Source organism: Oncorhynchus keta, chromosome 29, assembly GCF_023373465.1.
Source record: "Oncorhynchus keta strain PuntledgeMale-10-30-2019 chromosome 29, Oket_V2, whole genome shotgun sequence".
NCBI classification, from domain to species: domain Eukaryota; kingdom Metazoa; phylum Chordata; class Actinopteri; order Salmoniformes; family Salmonidae; genus Oncorhynchus; species Oncorhynchus keta.
In genome coordinates, this window is record NC_068449.1 from 17,263,225 (window position 1) to 17,288,595 (window position 25,371).

Here is a 25,371-nt window from a genome sequence, read left to right on the forward strand (position 1 = left end):
GGAAACAATAACACTAGAGCTTCTATTAACAAACACTGGCGGCAGATGGAAACAATAACACTGGAGCTTCTATTAACAAACACTGGCGACAGATGGAAACAATAACACTGGAGCTTCTATTAACAAACACTGGCGGCAGATGGAAACAATAACACTAGAGCTTCTATTAACAAACACTGGCGGCAGATGGAAACAATAACACTCGAGCTTCTATTAACAAACACTGGCGGCAGATGGAAACAATAACACTAGAGCTTCTATTAACAAACACTGGCGGCAGATGGAAACAATAACACTAGAGCTTCTATTAACAAACACTGGCGGCAGATGGAAACAATAACACTCGAGCTTCTATTAATAAACACTGGCGGCAGATGGAAACAATAACACTGGAGCTTCTATTAACAAACACTGGCGGCAGATGGAAACAATAACACTCGAGCTTCTATTAACAAACACTGGCGGCAGATGGAAACAATAACACTAGAGCTTCTATTAACAAACACTGGCGGCAGATGGAAACAATAACACTCGAGCTTCTATTAACAAACACTGGCGGCAGATGGAAACAATAACACTAGAGCTTCTATTAACAAACACTGGCGGCAGATGGAAACAATAACACTAGAGCTTCTATTAACAAACACTGGCGACAGATGGAAACCGAGCAAGACCGAGCTTTTCAACGCTCTCAGCACTTTCCATTATGCCCGGAGCCACTCACTACATCTCCAGAACCTGTCTTGTATTTTACCCCTGCTGCTCAGACGAGGGGTGGAATATTGAACACCAGGGGCTCTATTGGACACGGTGTCTAACCGTTACTAGTTGGTAACCAATTGGTTCTGGTAGGTTAAATAACTCATTGTGCACACCCCTTTGAGCACTTATAAATAAAACATTAGAATTCCTTTATGATCTTGGCTTTGTACAGAATTTCTTATAGTGGGATCTATTGCCCTTTAGATACAATGGGGTGCAGATTTCTATCTTTGTGATATACAGATATTGCAGTATAGATAGACAGACACCTGCAGATTGGCATGAAAGGCATCTTACCTTTGATCCCGCTCTGGTCCTATGTACAGGACAGACTCCAGCCCAAAGTCTGCAGATTCAGACACAAGCTGCAGGCATGACCCTTAACCCCTGACCCCTGTACCTGGGAGATGTCATCCCACGGCTTGTCATCGTAATGCGTAACCATGAGGCTTGCTGAGACACATGATACTGTTGATCTATGTCTCAGCCATATGCGCTCACTTAGAAAATCTAGCCTGTAGACTCTCAGTCAATGAATTGTATGATTGTTTGACACTTGTTTGATATCTAATCTGAAGTAGAAATCAAAACTACATTTATATGGTATTTGACATTTTTATATCCTTACTCCTAAAAGGTAATAGAATTAGATGAAACAGTCATATGAAAGTGTAACTGGACTGACCTCAGAACTAGTGGGTGGGAGACAGTAGGGTTGTCCTCCATCACTTTCAAAGATCTGCAACAGAGAGAAACATGTTTCCTTGACTTGTTAAAATCCCTGTAGTCATCTATTAAACAGCGGTAACCCATAGCAGCAGACTTATTACACAAACTTTGTTATTATGTAGCTAATTAAAAAGTGTAGAGTGAGGGCCTGGTGCTTTGATACTATTTCCATGCGGGCTGAAACTGGGGCTGGGGCTAGGACTGGGGCTAGGACAGCGGCTGGGACTAGGACTGGGGCTGCAGCTGGGACTAGGGCTAGGACTGGGGCTAGGGCTAGGACTGGGGCTAGGGCTGCAGCTGGGGCTAGGCCTAGGACTGCGGCTAGGGCTAAGGCTGCGACTAGGGCTGGGGCTAAGGCTGCAGCTGGGACTAGGCCTAGGACTGGGGCTAGGGCTGTAGCTGGGACTAGGGCTGGGGCTGCAGCTGGGACTAGGGCTAGGACTGGGGCTAGGGCTGCAGCTGGGACTAGGGCTGGGGCTGCAGCTGGGACTAGGCCTAGGACTGGGGCTAGGGCTGCAGCTGGGACTAGGGCTGCGGCTGGGACTAGGGCTGTGGCTACAGCTGGGACTGGGGCTAGGGCTGCGGCTGGGGCTGCAGCTGGGACTAGGCCTAGGACTGGGGCTGTAGCTGGGAGTAGGGCTGGGGCTGCAGCTGGGACTAGGGCTGGAGCTGGGACTAGGTCTAGGACTGGGGCTAGGGCTGCGGCTAGGACTAGGACTGGGGCTGCAGCTAGGACTAGGCCTAGGACTGGGGCTAGGACTTGGGCTGACGCTACAGCTCGGACTAGGGCTGGGACTAGGGGTAGGACTGGGACTAGGGCTGGGGCAGCCTGTGAGGCTCCAGAGGGAGGCAGTAATAAGTAGTGTAGAGATACAGAAACAGGACTACTGTGTGGCAGGAGTGAGAGAGAGAAGAGATGAGAGGACAGACAGCCTGCCAGGGTAGAGAGAAGAAATGAGAGGACAGACAGCCTGCCAGGGTAGAGAGAGAAGAGATGAGAGGACAGACAGCCTGCCAGGGTAGAGAGAGAAGAGATGAGAGGACAGACAGCCTGCCAGGGTAGAGAGAGAAGAGATGAGAGGACAGACAGCCTGCCAGGGTAGAGAGAAGAGATGAGAGAACAGACAGATTCCTCCTCCAGATCTCCTCTCGCTAACTCTACCTCTTAATCCCTCTCTTCTTGATCCCTTACCTCTCTATCTCCCTTCCGATGTAAAGCATGTTGTAGCAGGCACGCAGGTAGGCATGTGATGAGTCCCTAAGCCCTCTAGGAAGGGTGACTCAGCAGGTTCAGAATGATGACACCACTGCTCTAATGTACTTTAACACAGCTAAACCCAACACTCTGCTTCGCTTCAGAGGAGAAATGAACATGGCCTCTCCAGACAGATGGCAGTAGTAGTGATATACAGAGCATTGACCGCCGTCTGCGGAGGTTATACACGCTGTATGAGGCACCGAGCAGGTCTTATTATAGTAGCTGTAAACACCGCTGCCTGACTGCCGCAAAGCCCACTAACTTTAGAACTCTTAAACTTCTCCCACAAATCCCTGGGCCCTCCGGCCTGCTGCAGCCACTGAACCCTGGCCAGGCAGCTCACAGGGTAACGCTACACACCCTTGTCTAACACAGAGAGGCCTGTGTTGAGGGAGAGCTTTTGATTTTGAAATCACCAAGCAGGGAAAATAGGATTGGGGCTTAGTCAACTGAGATGACTCAATAAGAGGACTGTGGGATGTCGTGGGAGGGGAGCCAGTAGCTAATGTTTATAGAAGTAGAGAAAGAGAGCTGGAGGGAGAGCGCCAGGGTAAGAGAGAGAGAAAAAGGAGTGAGGATGTGAGAGAGAAAGTAAAGGAGTGAGAGTTTGGCATTATGAGATCAGCCTGCTGTCTATTCTGAACAAAAATGTAAAAATTGAACTATTTCAAAGATTTTATTAAGTTCCAGTTCATAGAAGGAAATCAGTCAATGGAAACTCATGAATCTATGGATTTCACATGACTGGGCAGGGGCGCAGCCCTTGGTGCCAGGTCCAGCCAATCGGAATTTGTTTTTCCCCACAAAGACTTTATTACAGACAGAGACACCCCCCCAGATGATCCCGCAGGTGAAGAAGCCAGATGCGGAGGTCCTGGGCTGCCGTGGCTACAAGCCGTCTGCGGTTGTGAGACCTGATGGATGTACTGCCAAATTCTCTAAAACAACATTGGAGGTGGCTTATGGTAGAGAAATGAACATTCAATTATCTGGCAACAGCTCTGGTGGACATTCCTGTCGTCAGCAAGCCAATTGCAAGCTCCCTCAAAACTTGAGACATCTGTGGCATTGTTGTGTGACAAAACTGCACTTTAGAGTGACCTTTTATTGTCCCTAGTACAAGGTGCACCTGTGTAATGGTCATGCTGTTTAATCAGCTTCTTGATATCTCACACCTGTCAGGTGGATGGATTACCTTGGCAAATGAGAACTTCTCACTAACAGGGATGTAAACAAATTTGTGCACAAAATTTGAGAAAAATAAGCATTTTGTGCGTGAATCATGAAACAACACTTTACATGCGTTTATATTTTTGTCCAGTATAAATCCCTCTGTAATAAACACGTGTCATATTGACTCATTGGGAGGACAGAGAGCAATGATGTCACACAACTTGAAGGCTTAACTCATCTCCAGGAAAGATGGGAAACTAAACACTAGACCGGCACTACTCCCCTCGAAGCAATGTGCCACTCTTTTTAATAGGCACCAAGATCATAGAAAGGGAACAGAAACATATCTCAACTGGAGAGCTTTGCAGGGGAACCTGTGAATAACTGTGGGGCTGTTTAATATTTAGTGAACTTACACAAACCATCTGTTTGTCGCTGTAGGGCTGGGTACAGCAGGCTACAATTTACCACATATGGCTTTTAATAATTCATGGTACAGAACTGTTCCTGCTCGTCGTGCGCTGTGAGCCACCTCGGCCTTCTGCGCTGTGAAACCAAACTGGGTCTCATTAGCTAGCCTGCTGGACCTCCCAAACACCATAATCAACATCACACACACACACACACACACACACACACACACACACACACACACACACAAAACCCCGCGGAGGTGGAGGGGTGACGAGAGTACTGGGAGCAGGGAAGACTCGGTTTACTCTGCATTAAGGACACCTGGCCTCCTGTTTTGAAGAGCACTACAGAGAATCAGAAGCTGATAGTTAGCAGTGTCTACATTATAGATGGGTGCTTAATGCTCCCTACAATCAAAGTCAGTCCATCAGTCAAAACCAGTAAGAGCCATGGCTGTAGAAACATTTATGAATCCTCAAAGTGAAGCCCCCAGCTCAGACGCAACGCAAAGCAGAATACTGTCTATATCAGAGAAGGATTGTAGGGATGTTGTGACATCTTAATCTAGTGTACTACACCATTATCCAAATGCATTGGTTTTCATAATAGACTAGATCCTGGGAAGTAGGTCTGTTCGATGCCTTAGAAGACTCTGCTGGGCAGTACCTTCAGGACATAGGGGGTGGGGGCTGACAACATCAACAGATAATGAGCGTGTGGGGAAGAGTAATTACAACATCAACAGATAATGAGCGTGTGGGGAAGAGTAATTACAACAACAACAAATATGAGCTTATTACCTCGAAAAAATAAAATCATGTTTATGGGGTACAAATGCACACCAGGGCCCCATTTCAACATTCTCTTAGAAATATGAAAAAGTCCTGCGTCAATTTCCTTGTAGGTATGTGTGTGTTCTCTGTATGGGCATTTAGTGTGTCCTGTGTGTGCAGTATGTCCAGGTACCATACCTGTCCTGCGGACGGTCTCTTGTCGCGGTCCCTCTTAGTGAGATTGTCCAGGCCTTTGAGGGAGGAGAAGAGGCCTTTCTTGTTGCGTGATCTCTGGCTCAGGGACACAGAGCGCCTCCTCAGTGTGGCCTCATCCCTGGAACAGACCTGACGATATAACAGACATAACACAGCGTCAGGACTAGATCTACCTCTGCAGTCACAACCTGCTTCAACTTCAGTCTATATAGACAGCCTCCATCTCAACCAGAGACTGACCAGTGCATGGAAGGAGGACACTGAGAAGATGCTCAGGCGTCCCAGGGCAGCCTTGGAGGGCCGGCTGGCTGCAGCCAACAGGCTCTTGGGGTTAGGCAGCTCGCCGCCCTGCAGGCTGGCCAGGTAACAGCGCATCCTGAACAGGTCCATGTTAAACTTCTCCAGGTTCTGCTCCCACTGCTGGATCTGAGGGAGGGTTGGAGAAATGAGGAGGGGAGAGAGGGGTGAAGGGAAGGGAAGAGATGGAGGGAGGGAGGGAGGGAGGTCAGAGAGAACATTTAGGGTGCATTCCAACAAGCTGGGATTGCTTACAGATGTGGGAGTGGGGGGCAAAAACTGGTGCTGGTTGAGGGCAGTAAGGTTGATGATATAATGAAGGAGGTTTGTAGTGTGTGTGTGTGTGTGTGTGTGTGTGTATCTTATTTCACTGCAATAAAAGTCATGGGAAGGGGTTGACGAGCACCAGACCACCGTATAACCCTCCCCCTAAAAACACACACAACACACTCACCAACACGGAGAATGAACACATGCGTCCAGACCCTTTTAGCACCATGTACTGTAAAGTATGAGATGGTGCTTATTTGTAAGCTTGGGGGGGTTAACTTTAATGAGAGAACTGTGGAGTTTAACAACTCTATACAATTTACTTTTATAGTGCTAGTATGCAGAGAGTTCATTTACAATACAGACCAGTACGGAATCCATCCTCTCATTAACACTGATTCAGACTGATGGAATCCTTCATGGTAGGGAATGAATTGGACAGGGGACCAATCTGAGCCTAGAACATTCCACCATCGAAACAGGACTGTAAAGACCAAAAATGATCCTGTTGCACAATGCTGTGTGTTCAGACAGAGCTAACACAAAAGGTTCAACCCAATAACATTAAGAACACTTAGCCCTTCTGGAGCCAATGTGAACCAGACATCTAGTGTATGGTCATCTAGTGTATGTGGCATGAATATTTGGGGCGGCAGCGGAGCCTAGTGGTTAGAGTGTTAGACTAGTAACCGAAAGGTTGCAAGTTCGAATCCCCGAGCTGACAAGGTGCAAATCTGTCGTTCTGCCCCTGAACAAGGCAGTTAACCCACTGTTCCACGGCTGTCATTGAAAATAAGGATTTGTTCTTAACTGACTTGCCTAGTAAAATAAAACATTAAAATGAATATAGCGTCATCCATGGGTTAGAGTGTGGTCCTAAGTGTCATGCTTGGTAAATCCGCTGAGACAGTCTTTAGCCCTGTCTCTCTAAGGCTATTACAGTGAGGTATTCTGGGGGACAGGAGAGGATCATTTTATTTGGAGAGCAGGCATTGTCAATTACAACTACAGCACTTGGTGTCACAGGAAGGCCAAGAAGATCATCAAGGACCTCAAGTCACCCGAAACACAGCCTGTTCACCCGCTACCATCTAGAAGGCAGAGACAATACAATCTCTGGGACCGAGAGACTGATAAACAGCTTCTATCTCCAGGCCATCAGACTGTTAAACAGCCCCCACTAGCCAACCTCCGCCCAGTACCATGCCCTGAACCTTAGTCACTGTTACTAGACGGGTACAACCCAGTACTCAACTCTGGCCTATGTACAGAGTCATTGAACACGGGTCACTTCAATAATGTTCACATACTGTTTTACCCACTTCATATACGGTATTCTAGTCAAGGCTCATCCTATATAACTACTGCTGTACACACCTTTTCTATTCATATACTGTCCATAATGTTTATACATACACACCTTTTCTATTCATACACTGTCCATTCACACCACCATACAGATATATATTTATATTCCGGACTCTGACATTGCTCGTTCTGATATTTCTGAATTTGTGTTTTTCTTTTTGTATTTGTGTGTATTGTTTAGTATCGTTAGGTATTACTGCACTGTTGGAGCTAGAAACATAAGCATTTCGCTGCGTCTGCAATAACATCTGAAAAATATGTGTACATGACCAATACAATTACATTTCAATTAGATGGACTCCTCTTCCCCCAGAGCAAAGACAGGAAGGTCATGGTTTGATAGTTGATACGGTTTAATATTGGACACCGCATGGCCACAATTGGAAGCGCCACACACAAACCCATGTCTGATCGATCACATCTTATTTACATTGTCTGGCAATGTTAATCCATCATCATATCAAAGAAGCATGGCCATTATCAGATTGAGAATCAGAAAGAGGCTGGCATGGATGTGTGTGTGTGTGTCGGTCTCTTTACCGCGGAAGGCATATTGTACCCATCTGGCCTTACAGCAATCCTATTTACTCCCATTTCAGTCCCATTAAGTGGTAGGAATGGGCCTCCTTTTACATACAGCCTCCTTTGACTTTCCCCCTTTCTCTCTTAATGATTGTACATGCCAACCTGATTATGACTTCACTATGGAGGGGAAAAGAGAGACTTCAAAAAGGCACTGATTTTGAGAAGGGGGAGGGTAAACATCAAAGTGCCCTCTCATAGCCCAATCACCCCCATCCTAAATCCATCATCAGCTGTGGGCGCCCGTCTCAGGGCCTAACCCCGCCCTCTCCCCTCTGACCCTATCATTGGCTCCAGACCTCTCTGTCTCGAGGTGCTGTGATAGCTAACAGAAAACAGACACCAAGTCAGTCTGAAAGACAGACACTGCCCTCCATGTCATTCCCATTGGTCATGACAGCCATGAGCCATTCATCTTTTTCACAGCTATGTTACCTCATTGATAAGAATATTATAAAAACATAGCAACATCCACCTTCAGACAAAGCAAAATCCTAGATGTTGAGCTTTCATTTCTTGCAGTCACGGTAGATGTCTTTGCACTCACAACCTTCCCAACACAAACATCCAACCATCACAAACACCCCCCACAATGTTGCAAGTCCAAAATCACTATCTTCTAATTCAGAGTTTAAACGCTTTGAAGCAACCAGATCCACCTCCGAAGGATGAATTACTGCACTATAAATCTGATATATACTCTTAAGTAGTTGGGACTGTTGAGGGGGCTGAAATGAGGGGTGGGAAAGCTAGCTTGGTGTTGAGTCTTTAGCCATCTCCATGGCTCACTACATTATATGTACAGGACAGTTTTAGCTGCGGGGAGAATCAGTGATTGGTCTGTTTTTCTCCTCAGGCAAGGTGTTAGAGGGGCTAACGTTGAGAGGTCATTATATAGAACAACATCTGGAATCCCAATCTGATGCAATGGGAAGCAGCAGCCTGCCGCTCCTCTCCTCTGAGTATATGTTTGGACAGCCATTAGCTACATTTAGGCTACTTCTCCCGCTTCTGAAAATAAGACTTGGGGTTTTAGTCGCGTGGGTTGATTCACAGCTCATATTTTTAGAGCTGCTAGATTCCTAACAAACACACTGAACAGAACAGACCATATCTGTCTGGGACACTAACCACTGCTTCACTGTGAGAACACACCACTATCAACATAACCTCATCATCTACCTCATCCTCACCTGGTTCTCGATGGCCTTCCTGTTCTTGGGATCACTGACGATGGACAGCTGCAGCTCAGCCATCTTCTTCATCTTACCGTCCATGTCTACCTTCTGCAGCAGGCCTCTGATCTGGCTCCTAAGTAGACGCACCGTGTCCTCCTTCCCATGGCGCTTAGCGAACAGAGAGGCACTGGCAGAGTGGATGGCTGTCACCCAGTTCTCCAGGTCTGTCTGGTTGCTAGCCTGAACACACAGAGGTGAAGGTAGGATATTAGATGGATGTTTGAGGTAAGATCAGAAATGGTAAAACAAGATTATTACTGAAAGAGACTTCGTCCTCAATGGCTTATGTGATGGTATAAGCACTGCAAGACGCAGCGATGAAAGCGAGGCCGTGAACGACATGCTTCCGGGTTGGGCTCTATATCTGAATGATTGACAGTTATAAGAGCAGAGCACTTTGTGCCCATATTGTGTTCCTATCTTCCGCATGGTATATTATCATCTTCACGACAGATTTTCCCATCTATACGCGATTACGTCATTTCACAGTCAACACAGTCAATCTTGAAAGGATCATATAGCTTGACAAAAACCATTACATTATCAGAGGACATGGTATGAAATGTGATAGGAATACGAGGGAGAAGTGATTCATGTAGGACACATGAGGGAGAACACAGGCTTCTATGGTGCTTCATTTTATCGACTTAATGGTTTCCTGACCTCTTTAGAGTTTCAAGTGATGTTAAATCCACTTGACCATTTTATTAGCTTTACTCAGAACACCACAACTGGGATTTCATGCAATACCCTCAGAAAAGAGAAAACTAGTGATGCCAAGTCAGGCCTCTGCATCCAACAGTGAAAATAAGTTCAGTCATACAAACGGAAAAGCTCCAACTGGAGAGTTAAATTGTAGTCATTTATGAGCTAGAATCATTCAATTGATGTGCTAGATTATACAGTCTAAAAATACACAAGTGTGTGTGATTGTATGTGTGTGACTATATTTGTAAAACATCTCCGTCCACTACTATACAGTGTGAATATGCTGAACAGTGCGTTTGTTCCCTATTGTTCGGCTGACACAGTCAGTGTAATCTAGCAGTAGACTACACCAATCTGCTTGGCTGCCCAAGCAGGAAGAGGCTATCAAACCAGGCTGCCACAGTAGCACGGGACACGCTTCCCTTTCCAACGACAAAAAAACATTCCCCACCAAGTAACAGCTTCTGCTCCTCATTTGTGTGTTGGATTGGCTGGAACACTAAGCATTTCAACAAGCAGAGCAGAGTAATGGGGGAAATCAGAACACTAACGCCATGATGTGCCCATGAAGCTAACGCTAAGCTAACAACATGCTAACACCAAGCTAATGCCACACAGGCTCTAGGATGGAGGAACCACCAGCTGGACTGAACAATATAGTTGTAGTGTGACATTTATGAACACATGAACATTTACTGTCGCCATACAAACATATGGAATGTTTTTTCTGAAGAAACTGTATCTACAGCATATCCACCCACTTGGGGATAAATACTGTGGACATTTACATTCTGTAGTTTTGATAGTGAGTTTGAAGAGGTAGACCTCACCTGGAAGAGGTAGACATCTCCGTAGGTGTTGCTGAGACAGAAGACGTTCTCCTTCTTGGGGTGCTCAGGAATGGCCTGGATGATACAGTCCTCTGCAAACAGGGCGTAGCGTGGAGACAGATCCTGCTCTGGAGAACCCTTACCATAGGTCTCATAGAACAACAAGGTACAACCTGGAGGAAGAGGTTGGTCATGAGAGTGAGGAAGAACACAGCTCAGAGGAATGTTCTCATAATCTGTCATGTATTTGGCTCTGCTGTTCTTCAGTCATTTACAGTAAAGTGGAAGGCTGAAGGACACACACACTCTCACGCTCCTGGCCTGAGTTTGATCTATTTAGCCGGTAAATGCAGCAGTAAAATTCACTGTAAGCTTTTAGGATAGCAAAGGATCAGTGTACGATAAATGCAATGCACAGGCTAAGTAAAGGAGATGGACTCTGCAAACGACACACTGTAGTCTTCCAGAAAAGCCATGTGAAGAGCTGCTGCTGCCTCTCTTAAGTGATGTCTGGTTTTACTTCAACTTTAAATGTGATTTAAAGTTAGAAACTGACATTCCTCTCTGTCGCCCAGCGTAAACTACATTTCAGTTTATGTATTCAGCAAACAATGTAGTGGTTGTATCTACTGAACCTGAGGATGTAATGCCTCCAATGCTAAAGATCAAGTTACACTTTGACCTTTAGTTGCCCTATAAACCTCCTCACACCTTTACCTCACCTTTCAATGTGACCAAACCTATTAAGCATCAAGCTCAACTTCATTTCAGTGAGGTATTGAAGGTCCAATTCAATGTGTATATTGACTGGACCTTAGATTGCAATGTCACAAACAGTCTTTCTCTCTGACCACCCACCCCTACTCACCTTTCAGGGTGACCCAATACTGTTTCCACTTCCTGCGTGTGACCAGCTCCAGCTTCCTGTCCTTGTGCAGGGTGAGGAGGGGTTTGAAGGAGAGCCAGCCAGCCCTGCGTACCACCCCCTGCTCCTTTTCAAAGAGCATGTCCAGCTGCTCCAGAGAGCCGCCTGCAGACTCACTGCTGCTCTCCCCCCCTTCTGTCCCCGTAGACGGGTCTCTCCTCTCACCTCCTCCCCCTGCTCCTCCACTACTGCCCTGCTCCATCCCCGTCTCCAGCTCCTGCATGAAGTTCTCATAGATGTTCTGGTGGAGGGCGTCGCTGCTGTGGTGGAGGGCCCCTGCAGACTGGGCCCGGGAGGCCCCAACATTGCCAGGTCCGCCAGGGTACCACAGGCTGGATACCTGGGAGGGAGAGCTGGTGGCAGCTGTCAGGCCGTCCACTCCACTGTCAAAGGCCTCACTGCTGTCCTTATACCTAGGCTCCTGGAAGGGCACAGAGATGAGAATAAGGTGAGGAGAGGGATGAAGTGAGAGTGTGAGGAGAGCATAGGGAGAGAGGGTGGGGTGATGAGAGTGTGAGAGGAGACTGTAGAGAGAGAGGGTGGGGGAGACTGTGGAGTGAGAGTAGGGATGGGGGGGTGAGACTGTGGTGAAGTAGGGAGAGAGGGTGGGTGGGGTGATGGGAGAGTGTGAGGAGAGCGTAGGGAGAGAGGGTGGGGGGAGACTGTGGAGTGAGAGTAGGGATGGGGGGGTGGGACTGGTGAAGTAGGGAGAGAGGGTAGGGGGAGAGTAGGGAGAGAGGGTAGGTGAAGACTTTGGGGTGAGGGTAGGATGCAACTGAAGTTCTTGAGTCTGCGAGGACACCGTGGCTTCCTGATCTCAGTAGAAACACTACTTCATGTGATTGTGCTCTTTCAGGGGTAATGACATCCTACCTGCACTCCACTAGATTGAAACATCGATTCTCCCCTGGCAACTTGGTTGGGTAAACTTCAAACACAGTGTTCCAATGCCTTTCCAAAGCAACCCTTCCTCAGTCTCTTGCCGAGTCTACCCCCCTCCTCTCACTGTCTGCCAACCTCTCCTTTCCTTCCATGTCCATCAACCTCTCCCTTCCTTCCCTGTCTGTCAAACTCTCCCTTCCTTCCCTGTATGTCAGTCTTCCAAATCCTCCCCCAGTACCTCCCCTACTCTCCATCTACCCTTTTTCCCCTTAGTATCTGCTTTCCTTCCCAATCCCCTTCTCCCTCAGTCTCCCGCCGTCTCCCCCAGCTGTTTCTCATTAGAACGTGGGCTGGGTCTGAGTGTCTAGCTTGGAGGGCGCAGCGCAGCGAGAGCCCTGAAGCCCAGGTGGAGGGCAACGAGAGCTGGAATTAGTCCTGATTTGGGTCGACTCATTGAAAAAGGGGCTGAGTGGCCAGAGTTTGTGATACATGGTGAAATATGGTTCATTGAGCCAATTGGAAGCTGACGGTGATTAGGTGGCCATGGTGGAACTAGACCCAGCGGAGAACTCCAAACAGGGGCAGAACCAGGCCAGTGTGGACCCCTGAATCAGCTCTGTCCCAGGCACCACAGAGTCACCACCAGAGAGACCCAATGAATGTGTCAGCATGAAGCTATAACAACTCTGAATGTCTATACAGAGCTCAGTTGGAAACATCACGCTCCAACATTTGCCCATGAAGAAGTTTGAGTCAGAACACTGAAAGAGACCATTTATCTAAACAAATATCACTCTGCTCATTAGTATTCTGTTCTGAAGCCTGGGATTGGCCAATGCCTACAGATACAAACATTTCATGTGTGTTAGAGTTGAACGGAGAATAGGGATGGGATTGCTACTGATTGGAGCTTGTCGGGGTGTTTCTCATGGACCTTTGAAGCTTTGCTGGGAACCTGAACAACTTCAATCACAGTCCCTCAAAAGCCCCTGTCCTTCTCATTGAAAAGGTCAAGCTCAATACTGCATGGACGTTGTATCCTAGGTCACTCCCCAAACCTAACACATTGCAAGAGATTATCAGGGTTTAAGATAGTGTTGTGTCTTTGGCATCATTAAACTGAACTTATTTGTAGTTTATCAGATCAATTCTCTGTAATTATCATTACGTGATCAACTAGGATGTTGGGGCACCAAGGAAAATATTCAGATTACAAAGTTATACATTTCCTAATACAACTGTCAGATATTTTAATATCTGATCAATTAGTCTTCTCATTAATGAATTATTCTTTACCTCATGTTAGTCTCATTCCAAACGTCGTAAATGGTTGGTTATCTGCACGAACCCAGTCTTCACTGAGTCATCCATACATCAATTGTCTTAAATAATTTATTTACTAACTAAATAAGCACAGAAATGCACAAACAAACAGTAGATATAGTTACAAGGAAATGATAGTGGATGTGCCCTAGTGGGCTAAACCGAGAGAGGGTAGGGGGAGAGAGGTGGTAAAGGGGAAGTGGGGGTCGACTAAGATAAAAGACACTACAAAGTTGATAATTATAACAATTTAAATGCTAATCCTTTGCACATGAACGCTCACTCATTCGGGAATAATTGCAATCAATATATATATATATTTACGCTTAGTGTGTCGTCCTGATCTCTGTTGGAAAGTTTGTTTTTGTTGGAGAGTCTCTCTCTCTCTCTCTCTCTCTCTCTCTCTCTCTCTCTCTCTCTCTCTCTCTCTCTCTCTCTCTCTCTCTCTCTCTCTCTCTCTCTCTCTCTCTCTCTCTCTCTCTCTCTCTCTCTCTCTCTCTCTCTCTCTCTCTCTCTCTCTCTCTCTCTCTCTCTCGGTGGTCTCTCTCTCTCTCTCTCTCTCTCTCTCTCTCTCTCTCTCTCTCTCTCTCTCTCTCTCTCAATAGATAGTTCAGAGTAACATTCAGCAATGTTGTTATAGAGTATATGTTTCGGTGGTTGTGGTATTAGTATCAAAGATTTGTTCTTATTCTGTCGGTTAGATAGTCTAAGAGTTTAACCGCGTGGTATGGTTAAGAATTCAGCAAGAGAAATGCATGGTCTCTACTCAAACCTTCATGATAAATTCCCACGGTGGGGGTTATATTCGGGAGAGCAGAAAGGAGCTGTCCCACGATGCCAGATCAATGTCTGTACTCATGAGGCAGGCCTCTGATTTAGTTAAAAGGGAATTTGAGTTTCCTTCATTAAACAGTATAAAATCACATTACATCATTTCACAAATAGTTTAATCTTTACTCATTCATCCCATACAACAATTAGATGCAAGTCCCACAACCGAGACTCTTGTATAAACAGGGTTATGGTAATATGGCTGTATTGACTCTGAGTTTCACAAAATTGTACCAAACCGGACCAGTTCGTAGCTGGCTACTTCAACCTTTTATACATTCTCCAGAACATGAATATCATTCAGTTCTCAAGTTCTGTGAGGTGGAAGGAGTTCCCTTGTTCTCTCTATGAAAACTCACTCTCTCTCTATACTGTCAGGCCATGAGGAAGAATCTCCTCCAGGAATTTATGACCTGCCTAACAGCAGCCTGGGTGTGGGAGAGAGAGAGAGAGAGGGGGATGGTGCTCGCTGTACCCAAAAAGGGCAACGTCATGACAATAGGAACTCATTTAATATATGCCATTTAGCAGACGCTTTTATCCAAAGCGACTTACAGTCATGTGTGCATACATTCTACGTATGGGTGGTCCCGGGGATCGAACCCACTACCCTGGCGTTACAAGCGCCATGCTCTACCAACTGAGCTACAGAAGGACCACTCATTTAGAGTGCAAGCTCTGGCCCCAAGAGAAGTTAACCCTCTTGTGCCAACGCCGGTTACACCCAGATATTTTACTTAGACCCTAATGCCCTAATGAACGAGTACCTATCCATAGAGTACACACTAGTGGATTGGGTCTCTGGAGAGGAGGACAGAGTGTTGAGTAGAAACCCAGAGCAGCGCCACCAAATCATAATCACCATGACGACCACATCATTAAGAGTGGGGTGGGGTTTCGAAATCTTCAGCTGGGAATTAGTTTCAGTAACAGAGATTTCATAGGCTTACAGCAATTATCTTGGAATGGTTTGAAAAGCATTTTAAAGTTTACAAGAGAATTAGGGCATAATGTATGATTTAAAGCCTCAAAGTCACGGAGGGCCACGTTTCAAGCCGTTTTTAAGCTAATTTGGGAATATCTAACACACATTTTTAGGAATTAACTACTTAGCCTTTGTTGCAGAAAATATGACTATGGTGATTACATGTATGGGGCTTAAATGCTCTAAATAAACTATTACAGACCCATAACACACAAACAGACTCTATCCAATGATTTGCATACAAGTCCTGGTTCTTCTAATACTGTACAAAACAGTCTGGTGTCATTTTACAGGTCTAGTTCTACTGCAACACAATACATCATACAGACCTGCTGTCTACTGGTAGATAACATCCATTTTCAACCACTCACATAATATCTCAATGAGATGCACAGAGGAGCTTATACACTAGAGAAAAAAAACACTGTTTCAATCTCCACTGTGTAACAACAATCATCTAGACCCAAACTGGAGGATATCGTCTGATCATAATGCACTCATCAGCAAATTATATATAATGGAGCTATGCTTCCAATACAGGGCATTCTACATATTCCATTCATTGACATGATTTTGCTAAAAACACTAAACTGACATGACCTCTTGTACCCACCCAGACGTAGTCATGGAATCTGCAGACCCCTTGTCTTTTCATCCTTCCCTCGGTTTCATGCCTTATTCTCCGGTAGACGACTGCCTCTCTAGTCCCTACACAATGCACCATCCGCTTCCCACATTTCATTCCGCGATACCCTGTAGTTCCCTGTACTCAGACAGCTGGTATTGTGGTACTCGGGATCGGGGACAACGTTGTGCTCCTGGTGAGACCATAATGACCAGTAACAGTCCCCCAGCCATGTACCTGTCAGAGAGTTGCTTCCTCTGCTGCCTCCCCTCCATCACTAACATGGTTGGAACACTAGTCTGTGCCAAGCACTGGGAGACTCCAGAGTCATCATATTCTCCTGTGGAGCCAAGGAACTGCAGACAATCACATCTCAAAACAGGGAAATTCCTAAGGAGATTAGACACACCTGATGCAGCTAAAGCTGTACCTCTATTACAGATTGACGACTAGAAATATGCTATGGCCACAGACCTAACTGCAAACACGCTGTAGGCCTACTGGTTGTACATACCAAGCCATGAAGATAGGGTGTATACAGATCTAGGACCTGTGAAGTACAACATTCGTTTAGAACCTGAGGGGAAGCAATTCCTTGCCACTGGCTCAGTTTGCTCATTGTTTAGTACTTCGTGACAAATGTTTCTGTAACAAAATAACAAAATTCATAGATTGTAGATCAGGGTCCCAGTGCTCAAACACAGACAGCCCCAGATGACAGCCCCACTCACCTGTGTCTTCCTCTTCTTCCTGCTGAGACTTCCAGTCCAGTCGCTGAGGCGTCTCATGCGGCTCCTGACGGAGCCAGTGCCCTTCTTCAGGGTGGAGACCTCTCCATTAGGCTGGGCCTTACGGCAGGGCAGGGTGTAGGATGAGTACTGCAGGGCCTCTGGACACTGCTCCTCAGCAGGCATGTCCAGGGCCGAAACAAAGGAGGCCTGGTGCTGGATGTGATGGGAGTGAAGAGGGGATTCCCTGTTCTGGGCCGCCAGGTCCTTACTGGGGTCCCTGTAGAGATCTGAGATGGACACAGGAGGAGACTGCTGGCCAAAGGAATCCAACTGGTCAGACCTACGGTTTCCCATAGACCTATTGGAGGAACAGGACTGGTCCTGGTCGCAGAGCTCCACGCTGGGCCCCCAGGGCGAGTCGTACCAAGAGCCCTCTGAGCTCAGCGAGCTGCCCTTGCTAGTCCTGGTGGTGGAGGTTGAGGCTGGCTGCGGAGCACCATGGTGGGCCTCAGGCCTGCTGCTGCCAGGCAGACTAGAGGTGGACTCCAGGGTGGGGGAGAACTTGAGCAGCTGCACTGGCCCAGATGCCTCATCTAGCAGCAGACCACTGTTAGTGTTGGTGAACTCCACCCTCAGACTACCATCCTTCTTGATGACCACCCTGGGACTGCTCTGCTCCTCAAGCCCCTCATCTCCCTCTCCTCGCATCCTCTCTGGGGTCCTGTGTTCGTTCAGAGCATAGTCGTTCAGATCCCCTGATGCTCTACTGTACAGGCTTCCCCTGCCCTTATATGGGCAGCATCTATTCTCAGCTGGGAGGTGTGAGCGGCCTCTTGGTGGGGAGCCATGCCAGAGATGGCAGTTTGGACTGCCCTTCACCCCCTTGGTGACGTAATCATAGTGTCTGGAGATGTACGGTTCTCCTCTCCTCTGCAGGGGGGAGAGGCAGCCTCGACCAACAGCCCTGGCCTTGTACCCTGAGCCCCCCGGCCCACCTTTCCACCATGTATGGGGGGATAGAACCTCTTCTTTGTTTGAGCGGAACTTTAGTGAGTAGGGCTTTTGTTTCCCTGGGAAGATTAAGCTGGTGCCCTTTGACCCCTGAATGCTGTACTGGCTGTCAGAGTTTCCCATTACGATCTGGAAGACAAAAGACTCAGGATGAAAAAGTCTAATAATTGCAAAGATATCCTTTACTTCTCATTTCACTCCTTTTCCAGGAAAGGTACCAAGGCGGCGGAATCACCAGTGTGACCAACAAGCTGTAAGGCTTCATGGCTGTTATGTGTGATGGAAATGAATCAAAGAACGTGGTTTGAGGCATGTAGTGGCTTGGTTTGACATTGGTTTGTCAACTGTAATATGTTACTGAAGGCAGCTATGGCGCACTTGCTGCTATGGCGCACTTCATTTCATAAATCGGCATAGTTGGCAATACTACATTAGCGTTAGCCTAACATTTTTCACTCCCTGCACCACTTAAACGTGCTGACACTTACCTACAATCACTACCGCTTCTAAAAGCACTGTTAATAATCACTGATAGGAGACTCACCTGTGTGTTCTAAAGTCTCAGTCTCGTCTCAGAGTTCCTTCAGTGGGCATGGTGGTCCTGAATTCCTCTGCTCTCAAGCGACCCTCTCTCCTCCTGCTGCACAGCCAGGACCATCTGAGGGACACACAAAGGAAAGTGGTTGGGTTTGGTAGCGATTGGGTTATCACTATGGAAACACAGCTCTGTTAACTGCCTGTGACAACCCCCAATGTTTGATAACAGGTGTTGCAATTAGGGCTGAGTCATAATCTGGTGTTCAGTAGAGCTTTGGTATTTTAGTGGTTAAGAAGAGGACACCCAGCCAATCATCAGAGGACTACTTTCCATTAAGGTTTCTGAGGAGCAGATTCACTTTGAAAAATCCACAATGTCTGTTTACAAGAGGAACCCCACCACATGGCTACTGTAGCTCATCCGAAGAGAGGACATTCTTGGTATACTAAAATTGAATTACAACGACAAGCTTTCCCTGTCAAAGGCATATACAGTACAGAAATACAGTGCTTCCATGTGTTCGGCTCAAACCTGCACCAGGTTTCCATCACAGTGATCCTGAAGGAGTCAGCCCAGGTTGGTCTCTGCTATGCCACTCTGTCTCCATGACTACTGTAGAAACTCACTCCTCTCCTCTGACTCAAAATCCCTTTTATATTCCTCTCCAACCTAAACATTACTCACATTTTTCCTACTCTGCAGAACTCACTGACGTCTTCTTTGATCGGTTGGGAAAGTTTTTGAAAGCCTGCTACAGTTTGCTCCGCTGTTTATTTTTAAACACGGACATTCCAGCCTTTTCTTTGCTTCCCACTGGCAAATTTGTCCAGGGGCAGATTCCAAATAACAGAAACTACTGGAGAGCGTTCTTACTGTAGCTGTGGGCTCAGCGGAAGAAGGAGCACGACCCTTGCAGTATAAACCTTCCATATCCATGTAGCTCACGCTCCAGGAAAACATTCACATGATACCCGTCCTCTACTGGTGCAGCAGCAGCACACATACAGCATGTGTCAGGCCAGGCCATAGTGTAAATACCCTGGGGATTAACTGATCTGTGGCATTACTGCTGTTTACCGCTCCTTCTTACTGCACCTTGACTTTTAAGACCTTCGAGAATGACTAGATGTTCTGTACTGCAGCATATAGGCTGAGGGTAATAAGGAATCCACAGCTCCGGCTTGAGAGTAAAGGAGATTTGTAGCATAAGTGTGATGTCACAGTCACACAAACTTGTTTTGTTTGGTACCTGTGACCTTCCCAATGTGGTCAGAGGGACAAACAGCAACATGTTAAAACGAAATGAATCCTTGGTTGTGAGAATTTATTCTATCAAGCTTCTACGAAATGGGTCAGGCACAAGGCAAACATTTTAGCCAAGTTTGTTTTTAGTCCGGACCTATTACAAACTGCTGCTAGCCTTCACCAGCTATAGCTGTTCCCATGTCGTGTAGAACCACTACACAGATCCTGAACTTGACATAGGTCATACAGTGATCAAATTAAAGCATCTATTCTCTATAGATAAAGATGTTGGATCTTCATTTGATCATTCTTTTGTTGATGAGAATTTGCAAACTTGTAGTGTATTGAAGGATTAAAAAGGCTTCTAAAGATTTTAATTTCAACAAACACTTTTCAGATTTGATTACCCCTAATGTAAAATGTATCAATCCCCACAAAAAAATATCCATTAATTATAATCCAGAAATCTTGACAGAAAGTGTTTAGAGTTGCCATGTCAAAGACCTCTAGTTCTGACAGATACAGTTAGAAGGGTTGCTAAGTTGAAGCCCTTTGGCAGCTAAAGTTCCCAGGGCTGCCAAGTTAAGGCCAGAGGCCACGTGTCTACGATTAAGAGGCAACAGAGGTCATGAGTGCCTGGTCGACTGCAGTCGGCCCCTCCACCAGGCTAATAGTCCTCGGCCAGGTTTACCATCCATCTGCCGTAGTCTCCGCATCAAATCAAATGTATTTATAAAGCCCTTCTCCTTACATCAGCTGATATCTCAAAGTGCTCTACAGAAACCCAGCCTAAAACCCCAAACTGCAAGCAATGCAGATGTAGAAGCACGGTGGCTAAGAAAAACTCTAGAAAGGCATCTACCCCCTCCCAACCTTCTGACTCTCTGATTAGCTTTGACAATGATTAGCCCCTCGAAGCTAAAGAGTTTGAAGCAGGGAAATTGCTCCCTATCGTTCAAAATGAATAAGTAGAAACCAAACAAAGCTCTTTAGGAGAAAATAGACAAAATCATCTGGTGTGCTCCAGGAGTCACTATGGCTGCTTCCAGTTCCTTTCACTGCTAGTTCTGACACAGAGCCAACTTCTGACTGAGCTTTTTAAACTTGCAGCCTTCCTTTGCCTGAATAAAAGCAAAGGCACAAGCACACTCACATTCTCGTAGATGTCAGCCTTGTGCTGTGGGCTGAACCGGAGCTTTATAACAGTTTGGGGGGAGGGGACCACAACACTGGACCCTGCCTGCAGCCCTGTGCCTCTCAATAGCCTCTACGCTATAGGCCATCTGTTCTGGAGCAAAGAGAGCCTGCCCTCCCCTATTCTCCGCTAGCACCCTGTGACCTGCTATTCCCCTGCTAATGCCCCTGGATGACTCCTATATCCTCTCTCTGTTTAGTCTGACATCGTGTCTCAGGGATGGAGCCTTGGGCCATGTCAGTGAGGACACATTTCCACAGGGTATAAACACTGGGGGGTGTAATAGTGGGGTGTCTATATCATGAGCAAACTGCATGTCCTTGTAACACACACACACACACACACACACACACACACACACACACACACACACACACACACACACACACACACACACACACACACACACACACACACACACACACACACACACACACACACACACACAGCATATTAGACAGTACACACTTCACACAGGGTTGCATATTGAGCCATGTTGAGGCTGTCTGTGAAAAACACTTGTCCTTGAAGGTAAACTTGAGGATCAAAGCCTCAAACCCCTTCACACAGCAGTGTGAAACATGGGGCTGGGTTGGGCCATCCCTGGAGGATGCATCCCCAGCCTCAGCACTACAATTCCATGCTAGTGCACTTTTTTACCCGGTAAACTACAGAACCCTGGAGATCAGGAACCACTAGCTGTGCATTTCTGGGCTAGCCATAAGTGGACACTGAACCTTGTAGTAAAAGAAAAACCACACCATGAAATTAAGAATTCGTCTGCATAGCCCTTTCAGATCAATTCATCAAACACAGAAAGACATCTTGGTTTTGGCTTTAATCTGACATTAAGTAAAACTAGAACAATAATGAGACAATAGTTTTACCTGTATGATCATTTAGAAGGTTTCAGGTCTCAAACTTCATTGTTCCCTCAGACCCATAACGTCATCTAGTAGTATCATTCATTATCCAGTTCTCCCTGATGTTACCTTCCTTCTGTCAAATCAGTACCCAGAGGACTCCTCCCTTATCACTTATCACTTTCCTGTGGCACAGAGCCTCAGCCTAATATCTAGCTGACTCTTAAAGGAGCAGTACAGTATAATCTAGCCACAGCTGCTAGAAGCAGTAGAACACTGTCTGGGAGTGAGACCCACTTTCATAAGACAATTCCCCACGGACAGACAACAACAGGAGGTAAACTAAAGTCAATAGACTGTTGTTGTAAGACCGAGAGATGTTGTTGCCTGATCTCTGTCATACAGTCTGGATATTACTGAGGATCCTGTGGTCATTCAGTTATGAGGAGAAAATAACAGGCCATGGATCATAGAGTGAAGGCATACAGTATATTACAGTATGGTAGATTATACTGTAGTGCCAAAGCCACTTATCAAACTGCATGTTAGTGTTCTTAGGCATTTTTTCATTATAAAGGCCTTCAACGGGCTCTGAACCAAGAATGACATGGCGCCCTATGAGCGATTTACAGAGATAAGTGTTAGCCATTTCAGATACAGACAAATGCCAACAGTCAAAACATTTCTTAATAACATCCTAAACAATGGAGCACTGATTATACTAAATGTACTGTTGCCAATTTTACCATAGGATCTAAATAATGGGCTATAAGACAGACCAAAACCCCCACATTGAATGTAAAGAACCCATCGTAGTAAACCGCTGCAATAATCAGTCCATCGGACTCTGCTGTGACTGAATATAATGTTAACAGTGAAACATACAGTGAGCTGACAGCGAAAAGGGTCACCTTTTCACAAAATCAATCTGTCTGGGTTCTAGGCTAACATACAGAGCTAGTTAAACACTACAGCAGGGAACATGCCTGTGATTACTGCTAGAACCAACATCCCTCAACAATAGATGCAAAGTTCAAGTCCGCTTGTACACAAAGAAAGCACCAAACACACAGACTTGTCTAAACCTGAACAACTGGATAGAAGACAACCATTGTAAAGGTTTTTCTGCGTTGTCTTAAATCCTGGAAACAGAGGAAACAAAGGGAAGGATGAAATAGAGAGACAAAAACCTCCCTTACCTCCGTCCAAAGCTTTCATCTAAAAGCTCTTTGAAGAGCAAGCAAGGAGAATCTAGAGCCCTCTGATCTTAAAGTGGATTCAACCAAGTCAGCCTGCCGGTCTTAAAGTGACACGGTCACACACACACACACACACACACACACACTGACTGACTCACACACTGACTGACTCACACACTGACTGAGGCACGAGGAAACTCCCTCTCCCTCAACCCGGCTTCTAGGCACAGCGAATTGTAATCCTCCAGGGTAACGCGGGGCAACGGAGAGTGGTGAGGAGAGGAAAAAGTGAAAGTGCTCAATCCAGCCTCACTCACTCTCCAGGTGGAAGTTAGGAGCAGATATGTTTTATGTAGTATAGGAACGACTACACCCTCAGTGTTGTTTCTGATGCTTTTCCATTGGACAGACAGATGTTTATTTCACTTTTGTGTATTATCTATTTCACTTGCTTTGGCAATGTAAACACATGCTTCCAATGCCAATAAATGCCATTGAGTGGCTGCTGAGTGGCTGCTGCCAACACACTGTCATTGACACTGACCCAACTCCAGCCATTTTAATAATGGGAATTGATGGGAAATGATGTAAATATATCACTAGCCACTTTAAACAATGCTACCTTATATAATGTTACTTACATTATTCATCTCATATGCATATGTATATACTGTACTCTACATCATCGACTGCATCCTTATGTAATACATGTATCACTAGCCACTTTAACTATGCCACTTTGTTTACTTTGTCTACACACTCATCTCATATGTATATACTGTACTCTATATCATCGACTGCATCCTTATGTAATACATGTATCACTAGCCACTTTAACTATGCCACTTTGTTTACTTTGTCTACACACTCATCTCATATGTATATACTGTACTCGATACCATCTACTGTATGCTGCTCTGTACCATCACTCATTCATATATCCTTATGTACATATTCCTTATCCCCTTACACTGTGTATAAGACAGTAGTTTTGGAATTGTTAGTTAGATTACTTGTTGATTATCACTGCATTGTCGGAACTAGAAGCACAAGCATTTCGCTACACTCGCATTAACATCTGCTAACCATGTCTATGTGACAAATAAAATTTGATTTGAAGACCCTTAAATTTGAATTGATAGAGTGAGAGAGTAAAGTAGAGAGAGAAAGCTAGAACGACTAAGGGCTGGATTAAGAGAGAGACAAGAGAGCCAGAAGGCCAGATCTGTACTCATTTTAAAAAGCTAATTAAGGTGAATGCATAACAGTTGGTCTGCGTTTCAGAGACGTTAATTCCAGGGAATGCATAACATTTGGTCTGCGTTTCAGAGACATTAATTCCAGGGAATGCATGTGGACTTGTGTCTCTGTGTCTTTTCAGTTAATTCCCTGGAATTAACGTCTCTGAAACGCAGACCAACTGTTATGCATTCCCTGGAATTAACGTCTCTGAAACGCAGACCAAATGTTATGCATTCCCTGGAATTAACGTCTCTGAAACGCAGACCAAATGTTATGCATTCCCTGGAATTAACGTCTCTGAAACGCAGACCAACTGTTATGCATTTCCTGGAATTAACGTCTCTGAAACGCAGACCAACTGTTATGCATTCCCTGGAATTAACGTCTCTGAAACGCAGACCAACTGTTATGCATTCCCTGGAATTAACGTCTCTGAAACGCAGACCAAATGTTATGCATTCCCTGGAATTAACGTCTCTGAAACGCAGACCAACTGTTATGCATTCCCTGGAATTAACGTCTCTGAAACGCAGACCAACTGTTATGCATTCCCTGGAATTAACGTCTCTGAAACGCAGACCAACTGTTATGCATTCCCTGGAATTAACGTCTCTGAAACGCAGACCAAATGTTATGCATTCCCTGGAATTAACGTCTCTGAAACGCAGACCAACTGTTATGCATTCCCTGGAATTAACGTCTCTGAAACGCAGACCAACTGTTATGCATTCCCTGGAATTAACGTCTCTGAAACGCAGACCAACTGTTATGCATTCCCTGGAATTAACGTCTCTGAAACGCAGACCAAATGTTATGCATTCCCTGGAATTAACGTCTCTGAAACGCAGACCAACTGTTATGCATTCCCTGGAATTAACGTCTCTGAAACGCAGACCAACTGTTATGCATTCCCTGGAATTAACGTCTCTGAAACGCAGACCAAATGTTATGCATTCCCTGGAATTAACGTCTCTGAAACGCAGACCAACTGTTATGCATTCCCTGGAATTAACGTCTCTGAAACGCAGACCAACTGTTATGCATTCCCTGGAATTAACGTCTCTGAAACGCAGACCAACTGTTATGCATTCCCTGGAATTAACGTCTCTGAAACGCAGACCAACTGTTATGCATTCCCTGGAATTAACGTCTCTGAAA

At 45.8% G+C, this 25,371-nt stretch overlaps 1 protein-coding gene across 6 annotated transcripts in view; it reads right to left on the reverse strand.

Moving 5' to 3' along the window:
• LOC118362156 (rho guanine nucleotide exchange factor TIAM2-like) overlaps positions 1–25,371 on the reverse strand; it is a 130,519-nt gene that overhangs the window by 56,170 nt on the left and 48,978 nt on the right. For 2 of the 6 annotated variants that reach the window (XM_052486136.1, XM_052486133.1), the window contains exons 2-9: positions 18,476–18,589; positions 16,921–18,060; positions 11,487–11,964; positions 10,619–10,791; positions 9,036–9,260; positions 5,566–5,751; positions 5,308–5,454; positions 1,448–1,501 (exon numbers count right to left, since the gene is read on the reverse strand). In XM_052486136.1, the coding sequence (XP_052342096.1) occupies positions 1,448–1,501; positions 5,308–5,454; positions 5,566–5,751; positions 9,036–9,260; positions 10,619–10,791; positions 11,487–11,964; positions 16,921–18,054 (2,397 nt within the window). In that variant the 5' untranslated portion in view covers positions 18,055–18,060; positions 18,476–18,589. Of the gene's footprint in view, positions 1–1,447; positions 1,502–5,307; positions 5,455–5,565; positions 5,752–9,035; positions 9,261–10,618; positions 10,792–11,486; positions 11,965–16,426; positions 16,573–16,920; positions 18,061–18,475; positions 18,590–21,796; positions 21,946–22,971; positions 23,093–25,371 lie in introns of those variants that run through there. The other 4 variants (XM_052486135.1, XM_052486134.1, XM_052486138.1 and 1 more) reach the window with 4 other exon arrangements.